This window comes from Drosophila guanche, unplaced genomic scaffold (genome assembly GCF_900245975.1).
Source record: "Drosophila guanche unplaced genomic scaffold, DGUA_6, whole genome shotgun sequence".
In the NCBI taxonomy this organism is placed as follows: domain Eukaryota; kingdom Metazoa; phylum Arthropoda; class Insecta; order Diptera; family Drosophilidae; genus Drosophila; species Drosophila guanche.
Genome location: NW_022995747.1, coordinates 2,201,799 through 2,217,057, shown reverse-complemented (window position 1 = coordinate 2,217,057; position 15,259 = coordinate 2,201,799). Strand labels below are relative to the sequence as shown.

General features: G+C 41.5%; 1 protein-coding gene across 1 annotated transcript; it reads right to left on the bottom strand.

Moving 5' to 3' along the window:
• Positions 1-13,135: 13,135 nt before the first annotated feature.
• On the bottom strand, positions 13,136-13,824 carry LOC117583148. Its single transcript, XM_034271338.1, has 3 exons — positions 13,600-13,824; positions 13,374-13,541; positions 13,136-13,309 (listed from the first exon to the last, which is right to left on the bottom strand). The coding sequence occupies exons 1-3, from the start codon at positions 13,822-13,824 to the stop codon at positions 13,160-13,162; spliced, it is 543 nt and encodes a 180-aa protein (XP_034127229.1). The 3' UTR covers positions 13,136-13,159.
• Between the last annotated feature and the right edge of the window lie 1,435 nt (positions 13,825-15,259).

Here is a 15,259-nt window from a genome sequence, read left to right as displayed (position 1 = left end):
ATCTAAAATCTTTCTTAGATTTTTCTTGACTCTCACCACCTCTTTTTCGCATATATCTCTCAGTGTACTTGCATTGCAAATTCCGTTTAAATGCAAAGTTCAATTGCTGTTTTGAGGGGTCAACAACGTCTCTGTTTTGGTCATTAACTATTTCTCATATGCAAATGCTCTGTATGTATGTGTGAGAATTGATTTGTAAGTTTGGCCCTGGGAAAACACTAATTGTCATTCGGCATTCAAATACCATGCCATTTTGCACCTTGTTTCCACCCCCTTTCGTTGTACATTGAACATATTCCGGTTATGAATTCTATTTTCCAATTAAATTCGCTGAGAGAAACGTTTTGTTCATTTGCCAGTTATGCGAATGCGAAATTGTTTTCCTCAATTACCTGCCATTAACCTATACTTATGGCGCACACCGCACCCTCCCAACAGTGTACCCCGTGTACTGTCCATCATTTCGTCGCTTTGAAGTTGCTTTGCATTGACATGTGGTCAGTTGTACCCCCAAGTCGAACTGTCACAATTTCCATTTGAGTCCCACTGAACTGACAATTGCAGTTGGGTGTCCGGTCGGGTCCTCATTCGGTCGGGTATCACTTTGATTATCGGTTTGTCTATTCATCTCGACGGGTCTAAGGCAAATGCTCACGCAATTGTGCTGCCTGCCTGACCAATTTCAATGACAATTTTTCAATCATGCTGTGATTTTACATTATTTAACCTGTCAACCTGCGTATGCGTAATGTTTATATGGGCAGTGTGGGATTGCTTCCGGTCTTGAGCTCCTGCTATGCGTAAGTCTCGCACTGCGGGTGGGGGTGTAGTTTCTGTTGTTGGATTTCGCCAAAAGCTCGTGTGGCGCAATTGAAGACGAGGAGAGGGTGGACAAGGATCCCCACATAAGTTGGTTTTTTTTTTAAATGTACCACTATAAAGCAAGTATTTATTTAACTATAAACATCAGAGCCGGAAAGCGTTCGTTCATTCTGCAAAGATAACAGAGCCGAAAAGCTGCTAAATTATGTTAAATTAACAGAGACGGAAAGCTTTTTTGTGCCGCCATCTATTGGCTGGTGGGTGCACTTCTGACTACCGTTATGATTTTAAACCTTCTGCATGCTTATGAAAATATGTCTGTAGGGATCCCGAATTGTATTTAATTAGAAATACACTAAGTAGGACGGTTATCCAAATCCATAAATAAATAAATTTAAAATTAAAATAATTAAAAATTTCAACTAAAACTGTTAATTACACTTCCTAGAGTTCTTTGAAAAATATCTAAAAATGCAATTTGTTCCCCCAAATCGATATCCATGTAAATGCTGATGTGCACATGGAAATTTAATTAAAAATGAATTAAACACGAAACAGCTGCTGAAATCTGTTGCGGCTTACGTCAAGGAGCAGCTCGCTGGATTGGTCTGGTATCTCGTTTCTGGTATGCATTTGACAAGCGCCACAGGACACAATTAGCGTCGAGTGGCCATCAAGCTGCAGCAGCCAGAGGAAAGGGCACATGGCCAAGAAAAGTGGTTTAGTTGGCAACAGCAGCGTCGACGGGAATGACGCATATGGGTCACTCCGTTTGGCCTTTGCAGGACGGAGCATCCATCCAGCAGCTGCAGCTGCCACAGTCACCATAGCCACAGCTCCAGCCGACGCCCACGTCCCACCGAGACACGAATATATACGCGCCCAGCCCAAGAGGAATACATACTCTCTTTTCAAATGAGAGCCTGGGAGAGAGAGAGCGAGCTGCAGCACAGCCTTGGTGCTGACCTTGCCCTCTAAATAGCGCATTTCAATCATTCGACTGTTGTTTGCATTCCAATGGCGCCTGCCTAAAAACGGTTTTTCCTCCCCGCCCGATTTCCATATGGAAAATGTATCATATTTAATAAATGAGAGCCAAACCACGTATGCGAGAGATCCTAATAAAATGTTAATTAGTGGAGACAAATGCGAATTACAAAAACATTTCGCATGCAATTTCGGGTAATTTGTTTGTATGCAATTAAACTTAACGCTCGCCATTAAATGCAACGCAGTAAGTGGTTTACACACAACTTGATTTTTTACAATCGAATCGGATTCTATAAAACAATTCACGGACGTCGTTGGGGGGGGAATTACATACATGTATAGTAAATCTTTCTCTGAGGAACCGAAAGCTAAAATCCTCTGAATAATTAAATTATTGAATAATAATAATGAATTCACTGAAAATATGCGAGCATCGTCTTTAGAACTTCGACAACTAATTCAGTTCTTAGAGGAAATATTTTCCAAATTAAATGTATTACCAGCTTCGACCCCCTTTTGATGCACTTCCCTGCATTTAATTTTTTCAAGCTGAGAAATGTTATTACTCAGCATTTTGTTGATGCCGATTACCGCATCTGCCTCCTCCGTATTGGGAAAGAACACTGGAAATCCATTACGAAAGTTTTACTACCGTATCACATATCGAATATGAAATACCCTGAACTCATCAATGCGCCTCTTTGTGCTCCTCTTAATGGAATGGCAATAAAAAAAGTTTCTTAAAAAAATGCACGAGCCAATATGTATTCAATGAAAATTTCCATTCTGTGAGTTTGCTTTCCATTCTTAAAGTATATTCTAAAAAATACTGGCATTGAAAGGTTTTTTATTTAAGTAGTTTTCGATTATAATTGCTTTTATAACTAAAAGTACTCGTCAACTCAAACAATTGAAACAAAATAAAGGGGATAAATGCCTTTTGGGGAAAACTCATCCTAAGTTTGGAATTGCCCTCTATTGCGTCATTATGATAAGAGTTATCCAGTTAGCCCACACATGTTGTATTATTTTCTATAATTGTTTATTCTCTATATTTTACGCTTGATTGCATGGCATTTTCATTGCCATTGGCGTCAAATTATATAAGCCCAGTGAGAGGGGAAATTGAGGCGGAGAGACTTAATGGCGTTCCTTGTCTTGTTTCCCCGTGGGTGCAATAACTGATGCAGTGGGATGGAAAATTATGCATTTAAAGTGTTTCCTAGAAAATTTCACAAGCAGTAGTTCCATTGCGGATTTTCTTGATTTCATCAGATTTGGAAATTGTGTTAAGTTCTTATTAGAATTGGAGAACAAACTAAGGTAACATCATCCAACCAAAAAAAGTTTCCTGCTCCTCCCCGATGGTTTACTTTTCTTATTAAGGATATGCAGTCATCTGCAGACATATGTCAGCTTCATCAATTCTTTGCCTCTTCCGTTCGCTCTTAATAATAATAATGTTTGACAAACACGAGGATGTGCCAGAAATGCGAAGAAGGGCAGCGATAACGTGAAAAAACCAAGGCAAGAAAACGAAACGGAACACAGATAAAGCTGAGAAATTGCAGTTTATTGATTGTGTGTGTGTGTGTGTGTGTGTGTACCTAGTATGTACACACACATTGCTTGTTTATGTTCAAATTCATGCATTTGCGTTTGCATTTGTGTAGTGGCTGTACTGAACATACAGTTGACAACTGACGACAGCATATGCACATAGTTACTCGTCCCCATACGAGCCTTTTCATGTACATAGCACACACACATGCATTTGGTGGCTGGCCTTGAACGTGAATTGCATTTGCGCACAAAAAATAAGAGTAAAACGAAAACTAAACGAAAAACAGAAGCAACAACAAGATGCTCACTGAACACACGAGTGTGTGGGTGGGAGAGGGGAGAAGAAAGAGTAGAGGATAGCCAGCGGGTGCGAGCGAGAGGGCAGGAGGTTTACTAAGCACGACGTCCGTCGGTAAGAAATGTGCCAAAGTGAAAAGTTTGAAAGCACAGACACACATACATATTGAGCGCCGCTGCAACTGCACTTCCCGCTCGCTCTCACTCTCTGGCACAGTCGCTCTCTCTGGCTGTGTGTTTCCTTCTCTCTCAATGACGCACACCACACCCTTTGTCCCAACTAAAAATTCAAAGCGTTCGTTCTCAAGGTTATTGCATACAGCTCTCTCTCTCTCTTTCTCTTTTCCTTTATATTTTATGTACCCCTACGATCTCTGGCTCTATCCCCCCACTAGCAAAGCGCACTGCATTGTTTGCACATTTCAGTTTTTGGCAGATATGGAAAAGTACCTAAAAGAATTGAATTTTCAATTGCAATTTCAGGTTGTCAGCCCACTCAACTTATCTAGAATTCTGGCACACAGCAGCAGCACCTGATTCCACACTCAGAGAAAACACAGATCCCTTAGGGTCTCTATTTTTATTGCTTGATTTAAACACTTACCAAAAAAAAATGTATTAAATATTATAAAAACACTAAAAATAGTTCTGAAAATAGGATAATTTATTTTTAAAGATGTATAAAACGTGAATTTTTGTCCTGCATACGTTTGGGACAAATCTGAGAAAGGATTTCAAAGTGCAACTAATCACAACTTGTATCGTTTTTTTATTTAATTTCTTGCCTGCCTCTGCGAATTATACTTTGCCGACAAAGGGTTGACACTTATGTGTTTTCTTATCTTTACTATTAGCTTGCTTTTCCGGAAAGAACTCCATTATCCACACTTTGTCGTGTGTTCATATGCTTTAGAGGCGATTATGTCTGCTTGTCTGCCTCGTTTGAGAAGATACATACATAGTTTATATTCTAATTTGGCAGTTTATCGATTAATTTTGCCACCTTAAGCTTTCATATTCTTTTCAGACACAGTTTTCCGTGTACAAGAAGAGGCTCCATCGCTGTGCAGTTTTTCCAGAGAGTCTTTATCTGTCTTTATGCAAATTGTAATTTGAACGGATGTCGAGGTACAGAAGGCATCGTTCTGGGGACAGTGTTCAGTAAATTTGTCAGCCCTTAATTTTGAATCCCTTAATCTGTGCTGACGCAAGACAATGATAAATGCATCGACAGTAACTTGGATGGTCAACAAAAACATACATACATACATATGTACATAATAATGTACATGCATACATATGTATAACAAATCCACCCTGTGGCAGTTTATGTAGACCCCCAAATGTCAAAGTTGAATGCACAAAACAGAAGTAGATGGAAATATAAAGTAAAACTGCACATAAAATCGAAATGGGAATGGGAATGGTAAGGGCATTGGGAACGGGAATGATTTGGCACTTTCCTTGCCGTTCCGTTCGGTGCAACAGCATATGCTCGCCATCAGCCGTTTGGCCTGCCTGCTTGGCCGTTGCATAAACTACTTCCCTGCCTCTCTGTTTTGCACGCTTTCGGAGCGTCGCGTTCCCATACGAAAGCGAAACATGAAAGCGAAATTTCTGGCACATATTTCACAAATGTGCACGACTGCAGACAACACGTCGCAGCGCGATGATTCATACCCTTTAAGAAGCCATCGCCAGAGAGAGAGAGAGAGAGAGAGAGAAAGCTTGCCTTGTCGTTCGACACCCATATATAGAACCAATGCGGGCGGAGAGGTTGCCCTGCACTTCACCTTCACCCCCGCGCACACAACCAGATGCAAGAGCAAAAGCTCTCTCTCTCTCTCTGGCACCGTTCTGCTCTGCATTGTATACAGCTCTCTCACACACACACACACACAAGTACACACTCGTACAGGCTTGGAATCCTTGTGTGGCAGCATTATTTCAAGTTCACTGTCAAGGTCACCTACTCTTGCCATGCGCTGCAGCCGCTCACGTGAGAAGGGTAAGGGGCAAATGTTGCAACAGCAGCAGCAGCAGGAACAGCAGCTTTGCATGTCGCCGCTCCTCTACCTACACAGTGCTGGCTGAATGTATGTGCTCCTCCTTCTACTCCCCTAACCGAATTTTCATCACTATTTATTCCTCGCACTCTCCTCCCACACTCTAAACGTATTGAGAGCTGCGCTTTCGATTCGCCAGCTCGTTCCAGTTTTTCCCCAAAGTATTGTGTATACACAATTTATAATAGATATCTAGACTCTCCCCGCTAAATATTCTCACATATGTATGTACATTGTACAAGTTCAGTCTCAGAGCAAGTGCAAATGCATGTACAAACTATAAATGTTCACTATAAATGCGAACAATACTACCATGGGTACTTCCGATGGGTATAGACAGTTTTGACCGCCGCACTGAGCTAAGCTAAAGCTATTTTTGTTATAGCTTGTTATTTTTGGCAGGCATGAATCGTGACTTATGTATAGTCATATTACTTTATTAGTTTGGTCAGCACTTTTCCTACTTTAAAGATGGAATACTTAATATAAATAAAGTCCAGGATTCAAATGTTTTATACCTTCAAATTATATGAAACATCTTCATTATCTTATCCCTTGACCATCTTTAATTTTAATTAAACTGAATTACATTTGCGAAACTTGTAACTGGATTTCCTTTTCCGCACAGTAATAATAAGATAAAAGTTTCCCACTTTGCTGCGCAGGCAAAGTGACCGCATACGAGCGAGTGCTACTGTAAATGTGCAATCCCTGTGTGTGTGGCTGCATAGTATATGTATTTATGTGAGTAGGGGGGCTATGTGCTTGCAACTGTGTTGGTTTATATGTTTATATGTTCATATGTACATATCTGTGTGTTCTGTGTATCTTGGTACCCTTTAAAGCGTTGTGATGCGCATGACATAAGATGCGCAGCAGCAGATGGGTAAATTATGAAAGTCTACAGCACACGGCATGCAATAACATCTGTTGCATATAGCCGAGGCAAGATATAGAACATACACACACATCTATGCACACTATACATATATGTATGTATGTGTGTATGTACATGCAAACGCTGCAGTCAAGGCATTTAATTAAATTAAACAATTAAACAAACATGGCGGACTGTGCGCTCTCTCCCTCGCCCATATACATACATTGTACATTCTTGCGCCCCCAAACAAATTCAATTAAGAAATTAAAATCGAAAAAAAACGTACAGCAAAACGCAGAAATTATTTCACTATAGAAAAAGGTGCGATAGAGACTGGAAAGGGTCGTCTGACATTGTAGCAGCCAGTAGCAGCTAAATTGCAGCACACGCACATTTGTCAATCGCAATCGCATATACAACAGTATGTACATAAGTCTCTGTCATATGTACTATATGTATGTACTATGTATACTAAGTCAGTAAGCAAGCTAGGTAATGATTGTTGTTATGTGTTGCAAACGGCAGTTAGTCAATAAATGCGCTAATTATATACAATTCGCTGCCCCAGGCCCAATCCCAATCCCAGTACCCAGCACACGAATACGAACCCATAGCCCCATTGCCCAACAGATACACACAGCAAGTGCATATACAGTGGGCACTCCATGAAAGAAACATTTTCCGGAAACAACACAGAATTAGGACTCAGAACGCAGCTTGATAATCCATTTCTAGGTGCACAGCGTAATATTTACTAACTTTAGTTTTGGGTTACCCAAGATTTCCTTGTTTAACGAATAACCACTGTAGGGGGGCAGTAACTAAGGCGCGGTCAGGGTAGACTGCACAACTTAAATTGCAAGTACATCATGTCAGCAAAGGGAAAGGAAAAGAGAGAAGAATGCGAGTGCGAGAGAGGGGATCATTCCACATTGGTATAGGTCATACGAGAGAGAGCGAGAAAGAGCCTCTCTCCCTCTCACCTACTTCACTCGCCCATTCGCTTTTCTTCATTACATAACATCCTTGAACTTGAGCTCAGCTTCTCTTCCTCTGTTTTTGCGAGTTGTGTGTGTATTTTGTTTTTGGATTTGGGCTGTGGGGCCGGACGCGCGGGACGCTCCTTTCTGCCCTTTCCGCTTTAGACTGTCTTCTCTCCCACTCTCTTCTTCAAGCTCTATCTCGCTCTAGTCATCTTTCTGGCTCTCTTTCCCGCCTGCAGTGCCTGCCAACCCACACTTGTTCGTTTCATCTCTGTTTTCGTTTTGTAGAGCTTTCAGCTCTACAGACAGCCAGCAGCGGCGACATCGACATCGACAGCGACAGCTCTGCCACTTTCTGCTGGGCTGCGCGTTGGCATTGAAAGTGCGACAAGCGAGCTGCGAACAACGCTCCATTCCCCAGCAGCCCAACCAACCCCATCAGAAGAATTCTAACAAAAAATCAAAACCAAAAACAAAAAGAACCCCAAGCAATTCCTCATTTGTTTGCTATAAATTGGACACGCAAATGACATCAACAGGGAAATTGTATTTGTCAAAATCAGCCAAATAATAACAATACAAAAATAATTGAGAAATCATTAATTAACCAATAATCAAACATGAGAAGTGCCTGTCAAATATGCATGTACAAAAATTAATTAAAAATGATATCCGTCATGTTCGTAAACAAACGCATTGAGAAGTGCATTTATTGTGTGTTTTTGCGGAAAGAAATACAAATGTAAATTAGTTTCACAAAGCAAAATTCCAACCATGTTGATTACGTGCCGTGCCCAAAACATGTGAATTCTGGTTATATAAAGAAAGAAACAACAACAAAGATACGAAATAATTGTACCTACAAAAAATGTAAATGTCAGTGAAAATGAAATGGAAATGGAAAAAATTGCATCATCAAAGTGGAATGGAATGGAGGGTAACTACTTTGCATCTACTGATCAAAGGTAGGTTTAGATAAATATCTACTGATATTTATCACTAAAAATTATACCTAATGTTTCAAAAGCCCATTATTATAAGCATACATTTAATGTAAATGTAAGCTGGATTTGGGGATTTCCTTCCTATTTTTCTAAATGCAGATTAGAACATGCATATGTTATGATATTATGGTTATTTTGTACAAATACGTATGACAAATACGTGTGAGCTCACTCTGAAATAAATATTTACACACACACACGTGACCGCAAAGATAAATACATATTTACATACATACATATGAACAGAACTGGGAAAGCAGTTGCTTTTCTGCGCCTTCGTTTTCATTTTCAATGCTTTGAGTTGTAGGCTGGTTTGGGGGGGTCTACAGATGAAACGTGCGACAAAGAAACGTAAATACAAACAAAAAAAACCCCTTGGTAAATAATTCGTGCTAGCCTGTTCAATCAGAATGAAGTCATTACATTATCTGGTAGTAGTAGTGTGGTAGTACTAGTGTAAAGTGATTTAAGAATAAGAAGAAGTGTACCAATTGCAAAAAGTATCTGGATGTGGTGCTGCGCGATCAACGGGGATACGAATCTCACATGTTTTGGTGAAATTTTGTTTTGTTTCGACTAGAAAAGCGTCGCAACAAAAGCAGGAATTTGGGAAAAGCAAAAGTCATCACACAGACACAATCACGAGTAGACAAAAAGATAAAAGTTTGTCTTTGGGAAAGGATGGAAGAGAGTGGGAAAAGCAAAGAAGAGAAAATAGCTAATTTTCGTCAAGAAAAAAAAACTGAAAACTAATGTGCAACGTATGAGGGAAAAAAAGAACGTGGAGAATAAGGCTTAAATGAATGAAAGAATGGTAAGCAGCAGCGATACAGACAGAGAAAGAGAGAGAGAGCCAGAGAGAAAGAGAGCCAATTGAAGGCCATGAAGTCATGTGGTTTGAGTGTAGGCAACGTCGGTGTGTGGGGCAGTAGGGCAAGCCAAGAGGTGGCAAGCAAAAGCGAAACAGCAACAGGAACAGCGGGATACAGCAGAGGCAGAACAAAATCAAAGAAGCAGGAACAGGAAAAAATGAAAAAACTTGACGAAACTTTTTGCAGCGTTAAAAAGAGAGACAGAGAGAGAGAGAGAGAGCGAGAGAGCGGCGTTCAAAAGCCAAACTAGAAAGATAGAAACTCTGCCGGCGAGCCGCTAGCAGAGGAAGGCCGTAACAGCGCGGCGCGAGAACTTTCCATGAGGCCTGACAGACATTGCAGCGGCACCTTCAACCGATCGCAGGCGGTCCATAAACCCCACGACGACCCTCGGTAATAATACATTAAATAATACTACGCGTTCCGTGTTTTCCTGTGACGCATCAATATCCTGAAAGCCCAAAGGCAACCCTCAGTTATCTAAAAACAAAGTGTTTGAGAAAAAAATAACAGACAACAAAGCAGAAACGAAACCGGAGAGTACGGTAACTGAGAGAAATGTGAGTAAAGTAAACGAAATTGCGTCGTAGTTAACATTTTTTCGACGGCGTCATCAAGAGGCCCGTTTGTTCCCGTTCCCCCCGACTCAGCCATCGCGAAACATTTTGTTTTGATTGCGGAAAATACAGTCAACAATTGCGAAGAGCAAAGTTGGCAAACACACACACATATGCGGAAGCTCTCTCCACTCTACACAAAAACACCCATACAGTCCCCCCCCCCCACACTATGGCTCAGGCAGTTTTCTCCCAATCTTTTGTTGTTTTTTGTTTTCGCCCCCGGAATTTGCAGAAATATCCAAATGTATTTATAACATAAACAACACGAATTAAGAAAAATAAAGAAACAGAAAATAATTATTTGCAAAAGCAAAACAAAGCAAACAATAACAGTTCCGAAATTTGGCAAAAGGGAATTATGATTCTGTGGAACTTTGCGAAAAAACAGAATGAAGTGCTTGTGAGTTGTGCCATTAAGTTTCACCGGTTTTTAGTTGTTTACTAAACGCTCCACATATTGCATAACACCACCCATCCCATGGGTATGAGCGAGGGACAAGTAAAAAATTCAGTTGAAATGATAGGAGCGACACTTGGGACTAATGGCATTCAAGAGAAATATCTTTAACAGATTTTTAGTTGTATGTGTTGTATGTACATATGTGCACATAACGAAATGTACTTTAATTTCATTGTATTTAAGAATTATTTATGAATGTCGGATACTTCCAGGTTGCAAATATCAATCAATGCATTCATCTATCAGTCGATCCATGTGCCTACCTATCAATATATCTCGTCAGGTTATAAGATATTCATTCATTCATGCAAATAAGTGTGTGTTTATTCATGGAACTGCTTCAACTTTTTGTCAACCAGTTTCATCCCATAGATTTCCAATTGCCTCACGTGTCAGAGAGAAGATCAAAGCCGCAATATTCATGCTCACATACAGATGTAAATGACTATACATGACAGTGCATGTGTGTTTGTTGCTCAGATTAACAGCGGACACACGATCAGTAGAATGCGGTAAACAGTTCTGTGAAATATTAAACTACAATACACTCAAACAGACATGCCACAAAATATTCCAATCTGATGCACTCAATCAAGACTCTGTCAGTCTCTTACCCATACCAAGCAGACCGCAGGGTTGCGATAATAAATACATTTCGATATACCCTTACAGGGGCTCTCAACGAATTATTATTTTAGAAAATATGGAACTGCAGTCTAAGTTTGTCTGAGCTGGACTCCTAGTGGGGAACACACTCACACACGCTCATCGATGTGGATGAGTGAGTTTCAGAAATTCGTTTACGTAAGAGATTCGCCCCCAGCTCCACAGAACCCCCACACAGCGAGAGAATACTCATTACGGAAGCAGGAAAAATGGGTTGTTGGATTAGGAAAACTCATCTTCATCATATTCTCGCTTTAATTGCCGAGAGAGAGAGAGAGAGAGAGAGAGAGTGGCGTCATCCTTCTGTTTTAGTGTGTATGGGATGGGATGGGATGGTTGGGTGGCAGTCTAAATAAGTCTAATAACAAGTCTAATAAGTCTCGGCCCAGGTGTTCGTTGTATTATGTATGCATCGCGTAAGCTGCACCTTCCCAAAATGTCAGTAAAAGTATCGAGGGTATCGGGAGAGCGAGGCATTCATACAGACCGACTCATAGGCAAACAGACAAAACGCATGCACAAACACATGGCAGAAATAAAAGCGCTTTCGCTCTGTCGCAGTCAGCGCCAGCGTCGGCGGTAGCATCGCGTGCTTGTATGTGCCTCTGTGTGTGTGTGTGTATCTGTGTTTCAAGTTCAAGGTTAAGATACTAGTTGTACATACAGACCAGCCAGCCTCTTGCACAACGCGAGTGAGTGAGATAGTCATACGTAGCTTTCATAGTGCTGTGCTGTACCAGCATATGTGCGTGTGTTGGTGTGTTGTGGAAACCAGTTTGGCACGTTTCTGTGCTAGAGCGAGACGGCCACACGTTTTATTTCGATTCGGTGCGAGAGCAGCAGCAGCAGAAACAGCCGACCCGCCGCCGTCAAACAAAGAGGAAGCAAAAGCAGAGGCAAAGCCAAACGCAAAAAAGCGTCAAACATGAAACGAAAGCAGTTGGCAGCGGTATGGGCTGAGGGGAAGGGGATGTGGATGTGGAAGCCGGGCAAACATTGCACACAAATAAACCTAACTCTCTGATATGGCTATCTCGCTCTGGCCGGCAGATAAAAGCGCAAAAGGCAGAAACAAAAAAAACGTTCTTGCACCACACGCTTTGCCACACTTATTCGCACTTATTGCTCTATGCGTTTTGTTTTGCCTTTCAGTTTTATTATCTTTCGCACACACATGCACGAAAGTACAACGCATATCTGTACATGTACGGTGGAGCTTTAATTGAATTGATGTTGAATGATTATTACTGAGTGGCGAATGCAATCATTCCAGCAACCCTCCTCACCCTACCACCTCACCAGTCCCACCTGCCAAAGCAAAACGAGAATTTCAGTTTGCTATTTAATTAATCGCCTCCTTGTTCCTAAGTTAATTGAATTGTGGCTTTAACAGAGAAAAGAAAAAAAAATGACTTGGATCACGCCACAAGTGGAACCGATCTAATTCCTAACTCCGAAAATCAATGCCACAATATGATCAAAATGGTCCAATGGTCCAGAAAAACTGTCCATCCCTTTTGTCAGTAAAATATTCAGTTGTACTATGGCCATATTTATGTAAATACTTTATGCACTATTGCTACAAAATTTCCATTGCCAAATGCAAGCCTTGTTTTATGGCCTCATAACACATTTGACTTAACTCATTTGGCCCCGCATATTTCATACTAGTTCCGAGTTCGTTGCACCAGTCTCAACGACCCGAACGATGGCCGTGTGCAATGCAATGCACTCGATAAGACCTTGGGGGCGAGAGAATTTCATGTAAAAATACTATTTTTTTTCTGTTTTGTTCACTAGGGTGATTCAGTATGAAGCGCCAGAGAACTGAGGAGAGAACATTTATAAAAGTGTGTACAGATTGTACATATATGTACATAACTCAACTTAATCTAAATAACACATTACACCAACTTTATTTGAAACAAGTAGCTCGCTAGACCTCTACAATATCGACCATAACTTGAGTCGTACCACGCCACTCGGGACTGCCGACAGTCAGTTGCAGCATGTAAGATCCGGTGGGGAATGGTGTCTTCTCCAGCATTGCATCATTCAGTATCATATTCGATACAATAACATCATGCTGAAAGCAGAAATCAATGCAAATTCCATTCATCACAGGCTGTTCATTGATTTTGTGTACTCACATTGTAGGGGCAGCTATGATTCAGATTAGAGAAACTCAAAACCTGGCTGTGACCTATGCCAAACGCGGGATATCGTTTCGAATGTCGCATAAAATCACAAAAGTTTACAGTAAAATTGTATAGAAACGGTCGATAGCCATTGAATCTTCGATAGAGACTTGCATTTACCTAGAAGTGGAGCGTTCATTTATGGTTTGCGTCTCGATTCCTCTATTGGATCACTCACCAACACTTTCTTCACTGGCAGTTGATGGATCTTAACGTATATGTTGATGGCCACTAGGCCACGTCCAACCACCTTTAATTCGCATTGTCTAAATTCACAAAATGTTTTATCATAGCATTTGCACTTGATGTTGGTAGCTTTAAACAAGCCGTGTGCACCTTGAATAAAAATTATTATAAACAAAACTACGCGAACTCTTGCGAGTACTTTTGATGATGTACTCATATTTCTAGATCTGTCTGTCGACTGTTTTTACAGTTACCATTTTTCATATACATAGTGCCATTTAATTGATTTTAGAGTAGAAGTAATCACCAGCAATGCGGAACACGCATTAATGAAATGTTATAAAAATACTTATGTGTTTGTTTTTGAGAATCTCTTTGACTCCATTGAATATATTGCCAGTCCAATTTTATGTGGCTGTGCCATGTGTGGCACTCAAGCGTAGCGCCTCTCATGGTTCTGCCGCCGGCAAACACGTTTCAAATACGATCTTGGTAATAAGAGCTAATGATTTATGGATAGAATTTCCGGAAAGATTGGGCCCAACTGTGATTAAATGGGTTCCAAGTTTGCACAAGTGGGAAGGGAACGGGACAAAATCGGTCGTATAAAATAGCGAGGCACACCTATCCCAAACATGCCAACAAAAGCGAATATTACGAAGATTTTGTTTTGTAAATAGCAAGCTTCTGGCCAATCGATAATCTTATGGTTTGCCCGCTTTTGATGTTGCCATTTCATCTATGGAATTTTCAACAAAAAATCCCTTTATTTATTTTTAGTGCTGGGCACTGCGTCAGCATGGAAATTTAATTAGCGACAGTTCAGTGCAGCTGAGCGGCGACTGAGGCTGATCCGAGCTCAATTCAGCCAGCGGCGGGCTCAACCGCCATTCCCGTATGCGGGACGCGTTACTGGAGAGGAGGTTGGTGGGGCACACAAAGCGATTTTGTTGATTTTTGCATGACGACAGCAAAAAGCAAGCGACGGGGAAACAATCGAAGTGCACCACAGAACCCACACTGCAGCGTGCGAAAGAGAGAGTGAGAGAGAGAGAGAGAGAGAGAGAGAGCGAGAGAGCAGGCGGACAAACAAATATGGCGCAGACCTGCGCACTCTCTGAGAAACTTGAACTTGAAAACCGGCAAACCGAGAGAGTGAGAAACAGTCCAAAGTGAGAGAGCAAAGCAGGTATGTATGTTTGTATGTATGTGAATGCAATTGATTAAGTAAAACAAAAACAAATGAAAGCAAAGCACCAGCTGAGAGGGAAGAAAAAGCCAGAGCGAGAGACACAGTTCTCCAGAGCTTTTCCTCAGGCATAGCTTTTGCGTGGGCGACTTAACGACACCGCGTTGCTCTGCTGTCAGCGTCGGCGTCGGCGTCGGCGTTGGCATCGCTGTCGCAGGCAGCCAACTGTTTGCTTTTTGCTGCTCTTGGCCTCCAACTGCTGCTGCCACTGCCACTGCCGACTGTCGAATACTGTTGCATATTTTCGGGATACCAGTATACACCTGTGCGAGCCCACGCCCCGCCTACAACTTTCACAGGCACGCTGCAGCTTCCGGATGCTGGCCGCCGAGTGGCGGCTTCCTTGCTGGCGCACGGGAACGGGCCTTCCATTCAGTGACGGGCATGCCTCCGATGAGGTCAG

Bases quoted from the DNA above. Each gene is read 5' to 3' on its own strand.
- LOC117583148 (XM_034271338.1), bottom strand. From the start codon at position 13,824: ATGAGTACATCATCAAAAGTACTCGCAAGAGTTCGCGTAGTTTTGTTT. The intron at 13,542-13,599 runs GTGAGTGATCCA...CTCCACTTCTAG, and splicing joins TGCCAGTGAAGAAAGTGTTG to GTAAATGCAAGTCTCTATCG. The intron at 13,310-13,373 runs GTGAGTACACAA...TTCTGCTTTCAG, and splicing joins ATCATAGCTGCCCCTACAAT to CATGATGTTATTGTATCGAA.